The sequence below is a fragment of the Magallana gigas genome, chromosome 6, assembly GCF_963853765.1.
Source record: "Magallana gigas chromosome 6, xbMagGiga1.1, whole genome shotgun sequence".
NCBI classification, from domain to species: Eukaryota; Metazoa; Mollusca; class Bivalvia; order Ostreida; family Ostreidae; genus Magallana; species Magallana gigas.
This window is the reverse complement of record NC_088858.1, coordinates 961,199-982,790: the sequence shown is the minus strand read 5'-3', so window position 1 is coordinate 982,790 and position 21,592 is coordinate 961,199. Positions and strand designations below refer to the sequence as shown.

General features: G+C 35.5%; 2 protein-coding genes across 3 annotated transcripts; one reads left to right on the top strand and one right to left on the bottom strand.

Moving 5' to 3' along the window:
- Positions 1–1,563: 1,563 nt before the first annotated feature.
- LOC105332233 (integrator complex subunit 3) lies at positions 1,564–13,268 on the bottom strand. Of its 2 annotated transcripts, none has more exons than XM_011434762.4 (32): positions 12,839–13,268; positions 12,533–12,616; positions 12,347–12,430; positions 12,151–12,264; positions 11,944–12,028; positions 11,783–11,849; positions 11,472–11,613; positions 11,045–11,174; positions 10,834–10,931; positions 10,651–10,698; positions 10,316–10,459; positions 10,104–10,191; positions 9,896–9,975; positions 9,696–9,787; positions 8,829–8,920; positions 8,570–8,680; positions 8,090–8,222; positions 7,688–7,745; positions 7,419–7,525; positions 7,285–7,329; positions 6,924–7,043; positions 6,445–6,538; positions 6,210–6,269; positions 5,728–5,796; positions 5,417–5,492; positions 5,115–5,228; positions 4,708–4,756; positions 4,292–4,459; positions 4,087–4,181; positions 3,574–3,646; positions 3,028–3,214; positions 1,564–2,623 (listed from the first exon to the last, which is right to left on the bottom strand). In XM_011434762.4, exons 1-32 carry the CDS (start codon positions 12,914–12,916, stop codon positions 2,555–2,557), a joined length of 3,054 nt encoding a protein of 1,017 aa, XP_011433064.3. In that variant the 5' UTR covers positions 12,917–13,268; the 3' UTR covers positions 1,564–2,554. The 2 variants fall into 2 exon arrangements, with proteins under 2 accessions (XP_011433064.3, XP_011433065.3); XM_011434763.4 differs by having other exon boundaries at positions 8,090–8,219.
- A 150-nt stretch (positions 13,269–13,418) lies between these two features.
- On the top strand, positions 13,419–21,568 carry LOC105332234 (asparagine--tRNA ligase, cytoplasmic). Its single transcript, XM_011434764.4, has 18 exons — positions 13,419–13,606; positions 14,465–14,547; positions 14,645–14,710; positions 15,281–15,373; positions 15,740–15,829; positions 16,163–16,241; positions 16,361–16,431; positions 16,586–16,672; positions 17,395–17,481; positions 17,626–17,682; positions 17,962–18,039; positions 18,489–18,566; positions 18,697–18,818; positions 19,024–19,159; positions 19,705–19,818; positions 19,997–20,128; positions 20,483–20,614; positions 21,308–21,568. The coding sequence occupies exons 1-18, from the start codon at positions 13,567–13,569 to the stop codon at positions 21,437–21,439; spliced, it is 1,677 nt and encodes a 558-aa protein (XP_011433066.3). The 5' UTR covers positions 13,419–13,566; the 3' UTR covers positions 21,440–21,568.
- Positions 21,569–21,592: the final 24 nt, after the last annotated feature.

Sequence of the window (21,592 nt, the reverse complement as noted above, 5' to 3'; positions counted from 1 at the left end):
TTATATCTGCATAACCTGTGCTTTCACACTAAGTACTGAGTTTTGGACCGAAAAACTTTCCCAGAATATTTTTAAAGATTTTCTCTATATATGTAAAAATTCAAACCGCCATCACATCCCCGCCCTACCACTAGGGACTGTGATTTTGAATTTACACTACCCGAGGATGCCTCTACACAAGTTAAAGCTATTCTGGCCAAATGGTCTTTAAAAAGATTTTTCAAGATTTTCTCTATATATTCCTATGTAAAACTTGATCCCCCAATTGTGGATCATTACCCCAGGGATCATGATTTGAACAAACTTGAATCTACACTACCTGAGGATGCTTCCATTCAAATTTGAGCTTTCTGGCCTAATAGTTTTTGATAAGGAGATTTTTAATATATATTCCTATGTAAAAATTGATCCCCCCATTGTGGCCCCGCCCTACCCCCAGGGACTATGATTTGAACAAACTTGAATCTACACTACCTGAGGATGCTTCCATTTTAATTTGATTTTTTCTGGCCTAACTGTTTTTAAGAAGAAGATTTTTAAAGATTTTCTCTATATATTCCTATGTAAAAATTCATCCCACTATTGTGGCCCCACCCTACCCCCAGGGACTATGATTTGAACAAACTTGAATCTACACTACCTGAGGATGCTTCCATTTTAATTTGATTTTTTCTGGCCTAACTGTTTTTAAGAAGAAGATTTTCTCTATATATTCCTATGTAAAACTTTCTCCCCCAATTGTGGCCCCACCCTACCCCCTAGGACCATGATTTGAACAAACTTGAATCTACACTACCTGTGGATGCTTCCATTTTAATTTGAGCTTTCCTGGCCCAATAGTTTTTGAGAAGAAGATTTTTAAAGATTTTCTCTATATATTCCTATGTTAAACTTGATCTCCTTCTTGTGGCCCCTCCCTACCCCCAGGGACCATGATTTGAACAAACTTGAATCTACACAACCTGAGGATGCCTTCACACAAGTTTTAGCTTTTCAGGCCAAATAGTTTTTGAGAAGAAGATTTTTGAAAAATACCAACAAACTTTCAATAATTCTCAATTATCTCCCCTTTAAAGAAGGCGTGGCCCTTCATTTGAACAAACTTGAATCCCCTTCACCTAGTGGTGCTTTGTGCCAAATTTGGTTGAAATCTGCCTAGTGGTTCTTGAAAAGAAGATGAAAATGTGAAAAGTTAACGACGACAACGATGACGACGACGACAGACAACGGACAAATTGTGATCAGAAAAGCTCACTTAAGCCTTTGGCTCAGGTGAGCTAAAAAGTCTAAAGATTTTAAAACTTTGAAAAAAGCTGCTGATTGAGATAATGTAATGGAGTATAAATACAGTGTATAAGTACCGGTAGATGCATTTTTAATTCTTGCACATCTTATAAGGTCAAATATTTATTTGGTCACTTTACCATGGACTTTGTATTAGTATGTCAAGAAATGACTGGTAGCCGAGTGGATGCTGGGTACTGGACACACATGTATTTGATGCTAAATACTGGTGTGGCTCTGAAATACCCGCTCTTATGTCATGTAAAAACGAAGAAAACATCAGATTGCATTCATTTTAATCTGAAGTACATGTATCAAAAAACAAAGTAAACATCAGGTTTAATGATTCAAAGACGGATGGTTTCATCACATTCTTGTTGTGTAGAACACAGACTTCTGCTATAAAAAACTGGAAATCTCGTCAAACGAGATATAAAATGGATTGTTCCGGATACACTGTGCTGCCTATGTGAGATCCAGGCGGGCTGTAACTCGTACTGCCTGAAGACATCCAGTTGAGCCACCTTGAACTGCTTCAGTCACACTCAGGGGGTGTGTCCGTCACACATGTTGTAACATGTGCTGTTTATAGACATCAACCAATTCAAATAGCACTGTGTCAGACTTCAAGTTACATATAAAATAAAGGGGTGTGCCCAACATATGCTGTAACATGTGTTGTCTGTAGAAATCCAGTTGAGGTTCCTGGCTTAGTCTGTCACACTCAGAATTAGGGGGCGTGTACCTTACACTGTGTCATTTTTTTCTCAGAATCAGACACCAGGCACTGAAGGACACACATACATGTATCAAAGTCACAGACACTAGCCATTATCACTAATGTTCTGTTTGTGACACAGACCCCTCAGCACCCCTGCTCCATGGTCAACTACCTTGATGCTAACATCCTCAGGTTAACATCCTGTTTAACAGTGGGACACTGATGAATGATCCGACACAGACCACCTTGTTGTACAGCACTTCCCACACTTCTCCAGGTCCATGGCTGTCCTTGAAAAGCACGTTATCAGGAGAATGAGTTCCCCTTCCTTACTTCAGGTAAAATGTTGCTCACTTCCCAATAAAATGAAAGACTTCACAATAAAACCATTGCTGTCTGAGATTGTCCCCATACAGAAACTGTAGGTATCGGCCTTCTGTCTCTCTCAGAGGCCCCCAAAGGGCTAGATCTGTCTCTATAAGAGGCCCCGCCACAGGGCAAGATCTCTGTAACAGAGGCCCCTGACAGGGCGGTCCAGACGTTGGTTGATTAATCACTATCCTCCTCCACTGGTAAAGCTTTCTTCCTTTTCTTGGGTCTTGGTTTGATTTCTTCATCCTTTCAAATGGACAATGAATATTTACATGCAGATATCAACAAATTAGCCATATCTATTACAGTCAAACTTTGTTGTCTCAAACTTGATTGGACCAAGATATCTATCCAAAGATTGGAGATATGAAAGTAAAATAGTACATGTACATGAACATAGAGAAACAATTGGGATTTGAAACTCATTTCGACAAACAATCATTGGGATTTGAAACTCATCTAACACATCCATTGTTTTTGAGATATCAATGTTCGTGATCTATACATGTAAGTTCAACTGCATTTCGTAACCTTGTACAACATCCAGATCAATAGTTCACAATGGCCTGTCCAGAATTCATGTAATTAACTTTCCTAAACTTGAGAACAACAGGCTTTGGTAATACACATATTATAACTGTTATACTTACATCGCTGCTATCTGAGGATCCACTCGTCTCCTGGACAACCTTTTTGGTGGTTTTGCGAGAGTTTCTGTTGTCTAGCCCCATCGCAGCACTAGCATTAGCAGCCTTTCTGGCCGGTACTCCACGTAAAACTCGCACTGATTTAAAGTCTGCCTCAATGTCGTCTGCTAGAGCTAGAAGGTCGCTGAATCTGGAAAAATATAATAAGTGTTCATCACAGTGTCAGCAAGATTTGTCATAAAATTTTGTATTAATAAAAAGCATAAATAAAATTGACCTTTTTGTCATCAAAAAATTTCAGAAATAAGGAAGTTGCTGGCATATGATTTTAATACAAGTCAAGAGAATACAGGTCTCAATGGGGTCATACTCAAACTGACACAATGGGTCTTGAATAAATTGACAGTGTTTAGTTGGACATTTATAGGATATGATGTTTTCGTTGGACATAACATACTATGTTTTCAGTATTTAGATGGACATTACATACTGTTTTCAGTGTTAAGTTGGAAATGCTTTGTTTTCAGAGTTTAGTTGAACTTGACTTACTTTGTTTTCAGAGTTTCATTGGACATTTGATGCACCTGTTGCAGAGCATGCTGTATGTTTTCATTGTTCAAAACTAAAAAAAAAATAAAAGAAACATCAGAAATCATGTACCATTGCAACATAATTTATATTTCTTAAAAACAAAATGATTTTTCAGATTAATCTTGCCAAAAATATCTTTAAATGGAAGGGTTGACATTAAATCAAGTTCCTTTTGTTTCCATATTCTTTGCAAAGTCCAATATATTTTTAAAAATCAAAATGAAAAATATTGTACATAAAAGCATCTCAGTTTTTGACATAAACATTCATGTACTAAAAGTACTTTGATAATCCATATTTACATATACATGTAATATGTACCTAAAAATATACTGTGTAATTTAAAAATTCCCATGATTTTCAACTGCATCTTTTCAATGACAACTTGGTTTAATTTTATACAATATTACAGTGACTTATATCAAAAGATTTCACAAATATCAGAAATCCTGAGACACTATGTACACATACAGGAAATGTTCTTGCAGACTTGTCTCATGTGGTCCAGATGTGACAATATTTGTTCAATGCTGATCCCATCCTTCTTTGAACTTGCATTTCCAACCCTACAACATAAAACAAAATACAAATACAGAAATTTATTCCAAATCAAAAGCTCTATCACTCAAACTTAGTCTGTAAAGTGAGAGCATTGCATTATGGGACTATATCTGACCTCTGTCGTTTCTTTGGCGTCCCGTTCATCTTGGAGACCTGAGCCAGGATAATCTCGGCCAGTTTGTCTTCGTATTCCTGGGCCCAGTACTTGAGGATGGATACAGCAAAGAAGTCCGTCTTCTTGTAATCTCTACACAGGATAGGCCGAATCAGGTCCGATGAGGGTCTGTAATCAAACGGACACTGATCCAGCTCAATATGTAAAGATTCATGAAGTCAGATATGTACAGTAAACCATACATGTATGGAAAAGCTTTATTATCCTTATTCTAAAACTATCTTTATGCAACAAAACAGCTTCCTGAAGGGGAGATATAAACATAGATATTGTTAGGTAAGCGTTATGCAAGGAGTTTAAGGTGATAATTTAGCCAATAACAGAGTGATCAAGCTCTAGCGTGACCTTTGACCTACCCTTCCTGTTTGAGCAGCACCAGTATGCTGGATAAAGCCTCCGCATGAGCTGAAACAACAAGTAGTTTTTAGAGGAAAGGGGAAAAGTAAAAGGCTGGATGGATTTCTTTGACCACAAAAAATTTATCTTTAATGGCATCACTACACTGAGCTTTACGGTTACTGCATTGATAGTTTATTGTGAAATAATTGAAATGGAGTATCTGCAAAAGCTTTAGATATTTTTAAAACATCAAAATTCAAACAATTGTATGTCAAATTACATGTAATAACTCTTACACATGAGTAAAACCATGATTTAACTCTTCCATCTAACAACTTGAAGACTTATGAAAGACTAAAAAATAAACTTGTGGAATAACAGAACATCTTCATTTTTTGAATAGTGAATTATGAGGAAGCCTGACCTGTGTAGTCGAGTTTGGGGAGGACGGGCATTATGTAATCAACGGGGATGTTGTGGGCGGAGATGAGCTGCCACAGGAAGTACTGCTCCAAAGTCTCCCACTCCAGGCTCCCGTCTGTAAGGGAACAGAAAGGTGTAACCAATATATATACAGCATCAAATAGAAAACAGACATGGACATTTATCACATTAAATATAATAACAGTGTATGTCAACTGAGTGTAAACTAGCCATCTGTATTAGAGGAATGTGTGTCTGTGTACATGTACATCAATATGTCATATCAATGATTAAAACACTCACTCAGGATGGAGAGGAAGGAGTCCTTTCTGAACATGACCAGGTGTCCCTGTAGGATCTGACAGATCAACTCCTGGAGCTGTTGTTCAAAAATAGAAACATCAACATCAACATTTAATATCTACACATGAACACAACAATTATTAACATAGTACATGAACATACAGAAGAGTGAAAGAGAATTTCAGTTTTTGTTCCTTTATAGGTAAAGTTGTAGAAAATATATTTTATTTGTTTGCTGTCACTTGACTGCAAAGTGCATGTAATGCTTTGATTATACAGGAAATGTTGGTGTGAAAGCCTGTAGATTTTACCTGTGTTCCATCAATGGCTGACACTATCATGTGAAGCAACTCCACATTTCCTATTGCTATGTTTGGAAACTGAAAAAAGAAATAGGTCCAGATAGAAATACATGTACAATGTATTAAGTGAAAGTTCTAACTGTGGATGTTCTAGATTGATACATGTAATAGAGGGCGAGTAGATTTTCTATGGACAGAAAAAACTTGTGAGTAAACATGGTGGATACATCTACTGTGGGCTGTTACAGGTGAAATAATCAAAGATTTATGAATCATTTCACTGACATGTTGTAAATATTAATTTCAGGTTAACCAAGTGTCTTGATAACATAATATTTCAGACTCTACTTTCACTTTACTCTATCAATCAATCAAAAATCACAGAGTATGTGAGTACTTTGATGACAGTTAACTCTTATAAAATAAATGTAGAGTATTTAGAATCTACAAATAAATTTCTCCCATAGAGTGTTAAAACAACTAATACTCACAATTGTGTAAATATCTGGCATAAGGAAGATAAACAGCCTCACATCATCCTCTTGACACAGCTGTAAACAAATCAACAATGATACGATTAGCAAATCACCTCAATTATAATGAATAACTCATATATGTTAATACAATATATTTAATTTTTAACATACATGTATGGTGTTCACCCATGCACAAGAGGATAGATCTATGTGTACCTGTAGAGTTCACAAGAAGAAGAGATAAACTGACCTTTAAGTCTCTCATCAAACAGGAGGGCAGATCCTTGTTGTCTAAACTTTTACAAAAATCTTTGTACGTGTTCATTTTCTCATCATTAACTTTCCTGAAGGAATAAAAAGAATGCCCTTTATCAAAGACACATTCACAAGCTCATAATCTACTGTAAGTCTACAAAGTCAAAGAGACTAAACCAAAGGCCCTCCAATTCAAACAAACTCATAAAACCTTAACATTCACATGTTACTCTACACAGAGTTTTTTTCTCCCCGTGTAATTTTCACCATTTGCACCTTCAACTCATCTTGAATTTGCCTAGACAAAGTTGCGCTTTAAGAGAGATAATTTGAGACATTGGAATTCAAGTCTTAAATTTGCCAGCTAAAATTGAGTGTGAAAGGGGTGAATATTTTCCTGTGTACAGTATATCATATTTAAAATGACCCCGAGACACAGTGTCCCTGGGTCAGACTATGGGCGTGGTCACTGACCCGACTTTGATGAAGTAGAGGAGATAGTAGCCTATCCGGGCCTGGCGATTGTACATCTCACCCATCAGCTGCAGGATCGGCTGCCTGTTGGGGTCCTCCTCAGGCATTGTTGTCAGAAACCTTAAACAAACACAGATACATACAGTACTTCTGTACATACTGTAACTTTTTGTACATGTATATCTGTACAAAACATATTGTACTTCTGGACCAACTAGTTGTACTTCTGTAAACATTAAAGAAAATCACAGAAATGAGATTAGATCTCAAACATCCCTTTCTCTGTTAATTTACCTCCATGTTCGGTGTACATTGTTGTACATATAAACAATCAACAGTGTTAGTGTACAATGGTTCTTACCTAAACATGACAAAGAGGGGTGATCCTATTGAGTCTTCTAAAGACCTGAAATGTACAATTCAATGTAAATGTAAGGACATGTTCACAACTATTCCAAAAGGACTGATTGATAAAGGAAGATGTACGGTACTTACTCCTCATCCTGCTCCTTCGGGAAGAGATTACTGCTGAGTTGGGAGGCGAGGATCTGACAGATACAGGCGGCGAGAGGGCCACCTGTCATATCTAGGTCACACTCGTCCTGTTGAGAATGAAAGAACAGCCATTCAGTGTAAAGATACAGAGAACTTGAACAGGTTCGTCAATATTTAATCTTGATGGTCAATCATTTAAAACTGTTTCCTGTGTGTATCAATGTGAACATTTCAATCATGCTATAATGAATGATTGATATTCTACTTACCTCTCTTAGAATTGTCTGTAGAAGTCGGTCCATGACCTCACACTGAATCTCTTGATCTCTGTCAACAGAAAAGGCAATGTCAACCAATCATACCATTATACAAAATTCAGATTGCCACATGTAATAAGTCTAGGTAATTTTTGCCACATGTAATAAGTCTAGGTAATTTTTGCCACATGTAATAAGTCTAATTTTTGCCACATTTAATAAAACTATGTAATTTTTGCCAAATTTAGCAAGTCTTTATAATTTTTGTCACATGTAATAAGTCTATGTAATTTTTGCCACATGTAATAATAAGTCTGTGTAATTTTTGCCAAATGTAACAAGTCTTTATAATTTTTGTCACATGTAATTAGTCTGGGTAATTTTTGCCACATGTAATAAGTGTATGTAATTTACTTTTCGTCTCTGAGTTGAACTGTGTACTCGTATATATCTCCTCCCAGCTGTTGTAGGTATTCTTCTAAATCCACGGGCTCATACCGAGTATCTCTGATTGGTTGGAAGGTGCAGTCAGATGGCAGCTTTTCTACTGATCAAATGTAATGTCATAAAACACAACAATCTTAGAGACAGTCATGATGTATTCAAATGCAATGCATTTTTTTGTATGCTGCAAATGTGTGCTGTCTTCCTAATATTCCCTCAAAGAGAGAAAAAGTTCCTCTAAAAGTGTTGCTTCCCCCCTCTAAAACAAGCTTTCATGCTATGCATCATTTCCAGAATATATCTACACTGTATACAGTAAAGGAAAAATGCTTTGGCCACGATAATGTGAATCATAAATGTTAATCATTTGTGGTAAAAATTCTAATCTGAATTATAAACCTAAATCATTTGTTGTAAAAATTCTAATCAGAAAGTGACATCTCGACATACCCATATCATCCTCTTCATCACTAAAAGCTGCGTCTGACAGATTATTTTCAACATGGTGTCCATTGTCTATTTCTATCACATCTTTATTGTTCATGGAATCTTCTTTCACTACTAAAAATAACCCCAAGAAAACCCATTCAAGATGATATTTTATGAAATTCAAGAAAAAAAACTTGTCTTCATATCTTTAACAGATTTCCGACACGTATATTTGTAACATTCTGTTACATGAATTAAATATATGATGGACAAGATTTACCTTCTTGTGAGCAGAATTCATTAAAATTCTCCCGAATGAGGATTCTTAATTCTTGATCAAGTTTGCTGTTGTCAAATAATGGGGATAAAGATCTACAAAAATATTCAAAGCTGTTCTAGAACAACCAATACATATACTTAAACAAAAAAAAACAGTAACGATGTCAACATTTACTATATACAAGCTGTTGTAATCTACAAAACACGCCCATTTTAAAACTTGGAAAATAAACTTCATAAACACAATGTCTGGAGAATGAATAAGTTGTTTGATGAACATTGCTCTTTTTGCATTAAAGGGACTTGGACACGATTTGAGATCAAAAATTTTATTTTTATTTTTTTATGTATAAAATGGTTTAAAGGTGCATTTAAAATGATTGACCAAAATATTGAATGTTAAAGTCAAGTTATAAGCGAGATACAGAGGTAAGAATTGCTTGTTATGTAAATAAAGCTCGAGTCTTATAGTTGTTTACAAAAAATGTAATGTAGAGAATTACCATTTCTAAGACAAAATGACATGTAAAAAACAATTTAAAGTAATTCAATATCTTCATAAATACTATTATCAACAAAAAAAGTTACATTTGATTGAAACTTACACCAATACAACACATATGTAAAAAATGACAATATTCAGCTTTGTTTACAAAACAAAGAATTATGAACCCTGTATCATGCTTATAACTTGATATTTGACTTTCAAATTTTGACATAACATTATAAACGTCTATATTTATCATTATAAACATTGAAAATGAAAAAATAAGATTTGAAGATTTTAAGTCAAATCGTGTCTAAGTCCCTTTAAAGACATTCCTCAGAGAGACAGCATCATTCATCAGAGTGTGTTAACTTGACTTACTGTAGCACTCTCTTCTCCAAGATAACCCTCAGGGACGTATACACCCCCTGTTGGACTTGTTCACGTAAAGGCAGACAAAAGTTTGGCATGATCTACAAACACAAGCCATGGAATTAACTACATGCAGAGAGCAAAACTCAAACTCGGCAAAATAATTGCATTCCATTGATGCTGAACAGCAAAGAATAAGATACACATACCCGGCAAAGGAAATCTAATAGCGTAGCTGTGATTGCTGGATGTGGACGAATTGAATGAAACATAACTAATATTGCTGGTTCTGAAACACAATATTTACAAAATCTTTACCAAAAAAAAATTATGAAGTATTCCAAACTTAAAAGATAACTACATGTATATCTCAATGAAAGCCTGATATTAAAAAGTGGTAACTGAGAACTCACTCACCTATGTTCATTATACTGTCCCTTTCTGGGTCAAAAAACAACCAATCATAGAAAAGAGCTAACTTGGCATTGGATGCTGCTACATTGGACTGCAAAAACCAAAATTGTCAAATGAGATGTAAATGATAACTTACACAAAAACAGAGACTAAAAAATCCCAAATTATATTTAGCTTTACCAGACACCGTACATGATAACGACAGGAACCCTTACCGTACACGTGGTCAGGAGCCAGCCAATCACCGCCCAGCGAGGGATGATCTCAGAACAAAGAAGCTCGTTAGGAGGATGAAAGACAGCACAGATATAACGAATTAAGTCACAGCGTAACGACTGACTCTCTGGTGTGGCCAGGTACTGCAACAAAAGGAACAACAGTAGTCACCAGTTAGTAAGGTCGGTAGTCTTTATTATGAATGATATTAATTTTCTTTTATATTGATTCTAGGAACATCATTTTCTTTTAAGAATATCAAAGTATGACATAGTAGGAGACATACCAACATGTTAATGGAATAACAACAGATCTAACGAACTTCTAGACTCACCTGTCTTTGAAACCAGTCTTGGTACTTTTTGTGCTGACCAAACTTCACCTGAAGTTTACAAAAATCATATATGTTACATAAGTACTTCAGTCAAGCTGTAATAAACTGCAAGTAGTTAGACACAGTTAAAATTCAAACCAAATTTTTTTTGTAAAGTATAACATCTTAAAGCCTGTTGGAAACCTTTGTTATTAAAAAAACTAATTTGTTTTCCATGTCTGGAGTGAGTCGACTGATGAGAAACTTTCTAGAGGTTCGAGTGTGCATCAGCTGTTGAACTCCTGCAATACAGATAGTCAGATACAGTTATTAAAGAGGTACAGATGTATTAACAAGTCCATCAGGTTTTTGTTATCTAATTTCTTATATCACTTCTTTCCTTTTCACAACTCACCAGTAAAAGAGGGACAGATGGCAGAGGGGTTTAACATCATGTCCCGCCACAGTTTTTCAAACTCTGGGATTCTGGCCACGTTTTGTAAAAGACGGACCAAGTCTCTTCCTACTGCTTGGCAGTCTGTCCACTGAATCACACAATAGAAAAAGAAACGAATCAAGATTCACATGGAACAACATCATTAGGTAGAAAAAACTTTCAAATTAAGCAGAGACAGGTGTCCCACAACTAACTTATCTATTGGAATTGAAATACCTGTATACATACAGTTTATCTCACACAAATTTTTCCTTCAGTACAATGAGATAAAATTTATCTTTTATCAAATTATCACTGAAACTAACGGGCCACTTTTGTTATATACTTTCTAAGATTTGAGGTGCACAGATTACTGAACTCAAGAACGATAAGTTGTTTTTTGTACCTTCTCTCTTAGAATAGAGATACAGAGCTCCACCTCCTTCTGCCGTAGATTGACAAACACCTGTCCGTTGTGATCCACGATCACCCTCAGGTAGGTGTACACTACCGTGGACAGGAGGTTCGGAAACTTATCCAACCAGGTCCTATAGGACAATTTACCAAATCAAAACAATCATCATCAGATTACAGAAATTCTCCTAAAACTAGACAAACACTATAAATCTACTTGAAACGAAACTCAGATTTTGTTCTTATTCAAATATTCTGAGTTAGAAAACAGTTTCCATGAAAATCTAATTGTGTCACACTGACCTGTTTTCGGTGAAAATGTCGACCATGACCTCCGTAAGCCAAATATTTTTTGGCGAGATATCACCACCTAAAAGTAAAAAAATATTTATGTGACCTCTCCCCATTCCAATCTATGTTTAATACTATCTATCAAAGCTATGAAGACTATTTGGTTTGCTGACCTGCTATTTGCCTTATAAGGCTGTGACAAACACTATCAGATCCAAGAATTCCATTTTGTATCAGTTCCTTGCATAGCCATACAATCTGAAAAAAATACGAACTTTGCTTACAGTTATTTGTCTAACAAAAAGATCAAACCTTAATTATTTTCAGTTTTCACTGTGCACTGTGACCTACCTGTGTATTAACTCTCTACTGTGACCTACCTGTGCTCTGGTGCTGTCCAATAACTTTAGCCATTTCTCAAATATGATTTGATTTGTTTTGGTTAAGACAATGGTGAGACCATCTCGACTAACCAGGGTCAGGTCTCTGTAATGCTGGAAGTAAGAGTCAATAATAAAAGTCTGCTCCTTGGATGGATTGATGTATAAAACAGGAAATCATGGCAGTTATGTATACCTTTGGTGCCATTTTGGGATCAGTGAGGATTCCATAGAGTAATCCCAATTGGATCTCTTCATGTTGTTGGGTTCCACGACAGGCCTTGAAAATGAGTACAAAATGTATTTCATTAGCATTACATTGATTAAGACTTGTATGATATATGAAAATAAAAAGGAATTTTACAGATTTAACTTTACTTACGAAAGAGTTCAGAGCATCGTTTGCTTCCCTCTCTGACAGACTGCTTTGTATTCCAGTTACAGTATTGTAAAACCTCTCTAATTTCTGTATTACACAAATACAATCTTATGTTTAAATGTGATACAATGCAGCGAATTTTGCAGAACATCTATCAAACTTGTCAATTTTTTTCTATCAAAACGACAACCAGTAACAATCATTTAACCTTGGTGAATAACATCATTACAAATCACTTGAACATAGCTATTGTTACTTCAGTTTCTCTGTACAACTTTTAACTGACCCATTTTTAACTACTGTAAATACCTCATTCAATTCATCCTTAGGTTCCAGTACGGACGTCAACACGAGTTTTGAAGGCGACAATCGTGCAGCTTGTTCCATTCTTCAATAACATCTAAGTCACAGTTAATGTCAGTGATGAAAAACTTAAGTCAGTCTCAACATTGTGTTCCACTTCATTCAATTCCTGTATATTCTAAGGGGGATAACTCTAATATAAAGAATTGGTCCGCCATATTTGTGGTCGATACTTGCGGTTTACACCCTTGTTTGGCCAAATTGCACCATAAAAGTTGACATATGACCACTGGTAATTTTCGAAAAAACTCTTTAAATGATGTATGTAATTTTCGTATCAACAGATTTGGGTAAAACTGTCTAAAATAATGTTCTTTTCCGAGCTCTACTTCCCTTGCGTGCGAATAACGTAACTGGGTTCATTATGTCGTGACGACATATTTCGTTGTTTTATATTTATATTCAAAAATCCTTTTCCACACAAATATTCCATTTATTCTTCAAAATATTTATATTTTAAAACAGATAATGACACTTTTTACTTTTTTCAAACTTATGCCATATTTTACGACAACTGCCACAACTACTTCCTGTGTCTGCCAGACCGGTGTACACGAGGATTCCGTCAACAGATGATGCAATAAAACAGAAATATATAGAGCGGATAGTATAAATATAATGCGATATTGTTGATTATTTAACATATATTGACTGGTAAACAAACAGAAATAATCATGGAAGGTGTTGAGAAAGGTACGCAGCAGTTGAAACTTGGTAAGTCCAGCCTGTCAAAAATGTTCTATGTGTCACTCTTGTTATTTATTTTATGTAAATGAGTTGTACAATGGGCGATCTTAAACGAATGCAAATATATATATATTTAAGCTGTTCAATGATCACGGTTATAAAAGATTCAGAGTCAATGAACAGATTGTCAAATTGCCAATCTAAATGTTAGATCTTTTTGACATTTTGACATGTATAATGTACCATGCACACTTTGGATATACCTTAAATCATGTAAATGTGATTATTGATGTACACAAATGGTAGTTTCAGTATCATCTATATACATGATACTCTGTTTCTGTATATTTACACATTCACTGATGTCGCTGTTTCGTTCAAGTTAAATTCATTCAAGCGTGACATTCACTTGTCGGAAAACAATGTTTGAGTGTCTCTGAACAAGTTAACTTCTCTGTGATGACACTGCTGACAAGACACTAACTGTCAGCTTGATTTTAATGGTTTGAGTAATCGCCTTACTTGTTAATGTTTTCACCTTAAAATGCAAATGTTCCATTTTGTAATTATGTCATTTAAGCCATGTGCATTGTCAAATTTCCATTTTTTTCTTTAACTTAAACAGAAAATTTGATATGCAAATTGATTGATTATGATAGGTTTAGCCAAAAAAAAAACTTTATAAATCTATATGTTTTCAAATTCTTTGAAAAGTGGGCTTACTAGTTTTTGTTTCAGAAGAAAAACTCTTGGTCCAAAACCCCACATATTGAATTTTTTAGATTGTATGCAAAGAAAACATGATCATCTTATTTAGACCATGAACCAATGTTGTTTCTTACATGTACTTTGCCCGTAGAAATAATTGTATGATATGACTCTTAGGTGAGATCTACACCTCAGAGGCCACAGGAAGTGACGAGACTGGAGATGGCAGTCAAGAAAAGCCATTCAAAACCATTCTTAGAGTAAGTCTTAATATCATTAAATTGAGCGCTTCAATGGTTGACAAAATAAATTTTCAATTTACAAGTTTCCATTATCTTCCCACCGTTTTTTTCACAGGCAATGAAACATGCAGAACAGGAACCTTTCCCTCCTATTTATGTGGACAGTAAAAAGGAAAATGAGGTCTGTATAAATAGAGTAGGAAATGTTGATATACTTATGGTCAAAACTAGTTCCGTCAATTTTGTTGAGATCATACTTCGAAATATTCGATGATTTTATATAAATTAATATTAAAAATTGTAAAGAATTAGAAATTTGTTCTAGGACAGCAATGCCTCACCAAATGGTACATTAGTATTTCAGCATGAATGAAATGTATCTTAAGACTTAGCTAAAAGTCAAATTTGAAAAAAAAATGCAGATGCCCTTTATCAAACATAGGTAATTCACTCTGCAGTTGAGATTCTCCTTATTGATATAAGCTAAAGGAAAACCCCCCACATTTTTTGTAGAAAGCTAGATCAAAAGATATGAAATTCAAATGCAAAGTTTGATGGACAAAAAGACATAAGAACAGTATGATGAAATGACTGAAAAATAAATGACTAGGATATTTTAGATTTGACATTCATTCGGGTATCCTGGGACCTTTGGTTTCAAACATACTGTACTCTCATCTTACATTTGGATGTTTTATTCACAAGTTGAAAGTTAGCTGACACCATATTTTCTCTCTTTTATATTGAACAGAAGTATGAGGTGGCCTCTAAATCACAACTGAAGAAGATCACTAAACTGTTTGTGCGGGATCAGCACAAGAAGGCCGACATTGCTGCCAGAGAGGTAAGTTCAGAGGTCAATTAGAGAGGTTAACGCTTAGAATGAAGTTATTGAAATGTCACATTTGTGGAGGGAGGTTGTTGGGACTGGTTAACATATTCACTTTGGCTATTTTTTGACAATGAGATTAAACTTGCACAAAACCATTTTAAATCACAAATCAACAAAATAAAATTTACTGCTTCTGCCGTAGGTTTAATTCATTTGACAGTATACTGTATACAGACTTTGCAAGACTGTGGAGTCAGTGAAGCAAATAAAACACCAACATTTCACAAAACTTTTTTACATCCTGGACAGGGGTTTTGTTAGTGATCTACTTAGCAATGTTTTTGATATGTTTTTGATATGTTGTTTTCCCTAATTCAGGCAGAAGATGCTGAAAGAAGAGAAAAGAACTTGGAGGAGGCCAAGAAGATAGTGATTGAAGAGGACAAGTCACTGCCTGCCCCCAAACAGGTGCTTTGTTGGGATAGCCAGGGAGGGACAGGGGTCTTGGGGGGAAAAAAAGAAAATTTGAAATTAAAAGCGTTAAAAATTGGTTTCAGATAACTTGTCTTGTTGATAGGAGTTGTAAATCATGATTTGTTGTAAGCTGGTGGAAGTTATTTGGATTTTGCTTGCATCGTATCATTCTTCCATTTTATATGGATAAATGGAAACAGTTTACATGTTCAATAAATTCATTTAAAAAAAAATGTTTGAAAACATTTTGGTGTTAAAAACAAGTTCATTGTTAAAATATACTAGTTTGCATTAAAACTAGTTTAGGAACTCAACTAAATTTTTCAGATCAAGATTCGTAACTCTGTTGAAATGAGAGATGTGAGAGTGAAAATCTTTGGTTGGGTACATAGACTTCGTCGTCAAGGTAACAGAACTTGTAATAACTCTTATATAGAAAGTTAACAGCATGTGTCTCAATTTAGAGGCACAACTACCTGTACTGTAAGAGAAACACTACTGTAACACTTTTAATTTTATTTCCAGGAAAGAACCTGATGTTTGTAGTGTTACGAGACGGAACAGGTTTCTTACAGTGTGTTTTCTCTGATGCCCTGGTGAGTCTTTATATCTCAGAATATTTTAAATTCTTGCATTTTGAAAATTTTTATCTAAAAGTATTCAAGTTATTAAATTTCTTCTCAAATTGTCAGATTATAGCATGTTGTTTCTGATGTTCCAGTTAATGTGAGTGCATGATTTGTTTTTCAGTGCCAGACATATGATGCTGTGCTGTTGTCAACAGAAGCTTCCATTTGTGTTTATGGCAAGATAACCAAGTTACCAGAAGGAAAAGTGGTGTGTATTGTACAGACTATGAATACTTTACCCAAAGGACTAAGTGCGGTTTTATGCAATTTTTGCCCCCCAAAATCAAAGTTTTAGAAAGAGCTATAAAATAAGGTGAAAGATAGTTAAAATCATATTGGAAATAAAGGTGTAAAAGGTTATCACCACAGTGACGTCATAATGTAGAAATGACGTCATGAATATTGCATTATTTTGATAAATTGATGTTTTGTAGCAAAATATGGGTGTTTTCCGATGGTTTTTCGACTGGGAAACATCGAGCGCAGGCTTGCTCAAGTACCATTTTTTAATATAATATGTATAACTATCTGAAGAAAAACTTATGTTAAAATCGCACTTGAGCAGACCTGCGCTCTATACCTCCGAATGCAAAATATAGAGCAAAAATGAGAATATCTTCATTTGTTTGCAAATTTGCGGGAATTAGGTCATTTAAGTGACGTCATAGATAAACAGCGAGTGAGCAATGATGACTAAAATCAAGATTAAAGTTATAGGCATCCTCTTTACAATGATTTGTGAAGATTTCATTTTCATACGATACTATTTAAAAATTGGGTGAAATCGGGGGCAGATATTTGACCATACCACACATAGTCCTTTGTATTACAAACATCAATGTCTGATACCAGGGTATTTGACATATTTTTAAAAAACATTATTGAATTGTCATATCTTGTTATGATAATGAGGTTTCAATCCCATTCCAGGCACCCGACGGACACGAGCTGACTGTGGACTTCTGGGAGTTAGTGGGACATTCCCCACCAGGTGGCGCTGACACTGTTCTCAACGAGGTATTAGGATCTTGTGTTTGTGTCTGCAAATCGATAGTGATGTTTGTATTGTATAAACATGAACTAAACAGTCACAAGTATCATCAATGAAGTATTTTGATATCTTTTGAAGTATTTTCGGTTGATATCTTTTTTTCATGACAGGAAGCTAACATTGATGTGCAGTTGGACAACAGGCATATGATGATCCGAGGAGAAAACGTAAGTTTATCACAGCAAGAGGCCCTAGGACTTACTGTTATTTCATCAAGAAACTGATTGAAATAAAATATTTCAAATTATAGGAAATTATAGTTGGAGTTAATTTGGAATTGCAAGATAGTATGGCCATTTGAAATTTTAATGATATCTGCAGCTTGTGCTGATTCCAGGTGTTGGTAACTTGGTAGACACTGGAAAGTAACCGACGATGATTGACAATGTTACATTCATACTTGTACATGAATATCTTTAAAAAAAGCTTTGACTTTACTATTGCAGACCTCCAAGGTTCTTAAGATGAGGTCAGTAATAATGCAGGCCTTCAGGGATCATTTCATCAACAGAGGATACTACGAGGTGAGCTATTGTGTATTGTTGATCTTATTTTTAAGTGAGGAATGTGGTATGTGCATGAATCCAGAAAATATTTGTTTTTGCATAGCAATATTGTAATTAAGTTTATTTCAAATTGTGCAATAGGGATCACTGATGTCCAGGTATTTTGTCATAAGTAGGAATGGCCATCAAAGTGTTATACTGAAAGTGTTTTAGATTTGGCGGCAGGCCGCGTGTTCTCTTTAGCATTTTTTGTTAAAAAGCAGCTCCTGCATAATTAAGTACAATGCAAAATGTCGGCACATATGCATAATGATGGGTACATATAGAAAAAAAAACGCTACCTGGTAATAACATGCTAAAAAATCAGTTTATGCCAATTATCATACAGTCACGCTATTAAAATATAATGTTTACAGTAATACAATATTATTTACCAGTGTATTCAGATAAACTGATATGATTGACAGGTGACTCCGCCCACATTGGTCCAGACACAGGTAGAAGGAGGGTCCACGTTATTTAAACTGAACTACTTCGGGGAGGAGGTCAGTCCATCAGTCATAGCTTTCTATTGCTTCAGGATATTTACATGTAAATGTAATAAAAAAATGTATTAATTTTGATATAAAAAATGTATTTTGGATAGTTCATGCACCTCTACTTCTGACATTATAGGCCTATCTCACCCAGTCATCTCAGCTCTATCTCGAGACGTGTATTCCCTCCATGGGGGACGTCTTCAGTATTGCTCAGTCATATCGTGCAGAGCATTCCCGAACCAGGAGACATCTGGCAGAGTAAGAGTTTGATAATGATAGCCAGCATTGTTTATTTCTCTTAGCTATCTTGAACTTTGCATCAAAATACCAAAACAAAATACAAAGTGAAATTGAAAAAAAAAAATGAAGGCACCTTTCAGAAAAATTCCCCAACAAGTCCGATAGACATTTTCTGCTGGTTTACACTTGTCCACACCTGTAGTGTTTATTTCTATGTCACCAGGTATACCCACATTGAGGCGGAATGCCCCTTCATTTCTTTTGACGATTTGCTGAACAAATTAGAGGACCTTGTGTGTGATGTAGTGGACAGGGTGCTGAACGGACCGTACGGAAGCATCGTCAAGGAACTCAACCCTGTAAGTAAATGATCAAGGAACTCGACCCCGTAAACCTGTGTGTAGATAATCGTCAAGAAACTCGACCCCGTAAGTCTGTGTATAAATAATCATCAAGGAACTCGACCCCGTAAGTCTGTGTGTTAATAATCGTCAAGAAACTCAACCATGTAAGTCTGTGTGTATATTTAGTCAAAGATCTGTGTGTAAATAATTGTCAAGGAACCAAACTCCTTAAGTCTGTGTTGCTGTGTACCAGGTTAGTACCAGTATGTAATCATAAAAGAATAATGTAAGTCTGTCTGTATTTTAATAGTCGTCAAAGAACTTAAACTTTCTGGTTGTAACTTACTCTCAGAGGATGTTAATCATTGTACAGAACCAAAATTATGCATTTATTTTGCAAATTTTTTTTGTTTTTTTTTTGTTTGCAAGATCTGTTGCATATAAAACTTTACAAATTTTATATAAAATGGTATTAACATGTTTCACCCATGACATTAATTAATTTCTATAAAGTATTGCATCTATAGTTTATTAATGGAGAATGTTTTTTTTTCACTTAGAACTTTCAACCTCCAAAGAGACCGTTCAAACGTCTGGAGTACAAGGACGCGATCACATACTTGAAAGAACATGACATAAAGAAAGACGACGGAACGTTCTATGAGTTTGGGGAGGTGAGCACTAAATACTCTTTAAGTTTTGGGGCTACATCATAACATGTAGGATCCTTTTTATCATTATTCCTTCTGCAAATATAAATATACCAGGTATTACACATGATTCTGGTTAATAAAGTTTAATTGCTAGAAATGATATTTTTTGAAAACCTTACTGACTTTTCCCTATTTGTAGGATATTCCGGAGGCTCCCGAGAGGAAGATGACGGACCAGATAAACGAGCCGATCTTGCTGTGTAAATTCCCGGCCGAAATAAAATCCTTCTACATGCAGAGGTGCGCGGATGACCGCAGGTTGACGGAATCTGTGAGTGACGTTATTTTACATATGATCGAGTCCAGAAATTTCTCTGTCAATCTGTCCAACTCAGTCTCAGCTTTTTATCGAGAATTGATTTGAAACGTTCCTTAAACCTTCTAAATGACAAACTTATGATAAAATTGGATCTTAATCAGAGATTTACTGATTCTAAAGTCAAACAATTTTGAATGCTATTCGCTCTTTAATACATGTACATTTATTTGGTTTATGAACACTTAATGAATGTTTACATTAAATGAAAAAATCATAGGGGAATGTATTGCTTACATAACAATTTGAGAGTGCCTGTTTGATGTGATATTATTCCTGGATGAATCAACTGATTTATGTTTTGGTCAGGTGGACGTCTTGATGCCCAATGTAGGAGAGATCGTGGGGGGATCTATGAGAATATGGGACCATGAGGAGCTAATGGAGGGATTCAAGCGGGAGGGAATCGACACCACCAACTACTACTGGTACACTGACCAGGTACGAAACCACCCTCCCCCAACATTACTGTAAATTGTAACATTGTACCCTTGGACAAGTTACTTTACTCTACTCGTAAATGGGTACCTGGCACATGAGACGAGCTGGCTATATGAATGTATGGTACATGTATAAGCATTAGTGCTGTAGTTTGGCAGCTCTGCTTGTCTGCTCCTCAGGGAGTTGAGGATGCTAAGGATTGTACAGGCCTCGCCTGAGGGTAAAATGTAGAAGTCATGCAAGACAACTTACTTTGCAAACAAGACTAGAAACCCCTTCCTATTTACCAGTACCTTTTAGCTTGCAGTACAAATTTACACGTCAACATAAAATTAACATGTGAATTCAGAATTGATGAATACGTAAGTAAAGAATACGTAAAGAGCAAGATAACGACTGTAAACTTAGAGGACAAATTTACATGTTTACCCTGAATAATTTTCATTTAAACACAGAGGAGGGGTTAATTGTTTACACTTTACAAGTTCAAAAACTTCAGTCAAATGTAATTATTGATGAAAACAGGGTATACGGTAGATGCTTATCAGATCTTAGCTTTATGTTTAAGTTTCATAGGAACTATATTTTGTTAATATTTATTTTTTTTCCCAATAGATGAAGTGTAGAACTTCCCCCATGTATAAGCTTCTTAAGAACTTTATTACTGTAAATATTTATTTATTTTTCCAATAGAGGAAGTACGGAACTTGCCCCCATGGCGGCTATGGTCTTGGACTGGAGCGGTTCATGTGTTGGCTGCTGGACCGCTATCACATCCGTGAGGTCACCCTATACCCACGATTCGTGGAGCGCTGCAAGCCGTAAACCTGTGACCTACTTATAGACACGATACATGGACCGTAAATTATTGTCATTATCTACATGGCATTCATCGTGTGTGCACTAACTTGTGATGAGTGAGGGAAAAGGACATTATTAAAATTATGAACTCTGTGTGTGTTCTTGTGTTTTATAGCT

Bases quoted from the DNA above. Each gene is read 5' to 3' on its own strand.
- LOC105332233 (XM_011434762.4), bottom strand. From the start codon at position 12,916: ATGGAACAAGCTGCACGATTGTCGCCTTCAAAACTCGTGTTGACGTCC. The intron at 12,029-12,150 runs GTAGGTCACAGT...TATTTTTTTCAG, and splicing joins TGGACAGCACCAGAGCACAG to ATTGTATGGCTATGCAAGGA. The intron at 8,921-9,695 runs GTAAGTCAAGTT...ATATTTTTGTAG, and splicing joins TTGGAGAAGAGAGTGCTACA to ATCTTTATCCCCATTATTTG.
- LOC105332234 (XM_011434764.4), top strand. From the start codon at position 13,567: ATGGAAGGTGTTGAGAAAGGTACGCAGCAGTTGAAACTTG. The intron at 16,432-16,585 runs GTGAGTCTTTAT...TTTGTTTTTCAG, and splicing joins GTGTTTTCTCTGATGCCCTG to TGCCAGACATATGATGCTGT. The intron at 19,160-19,704 runs GTAAGTAAATGA...TTTTTCACTTAG, and splicing joins TCGTCAAGGAACTCAACCCT to AACTTTCAACCTCCAAAGAG.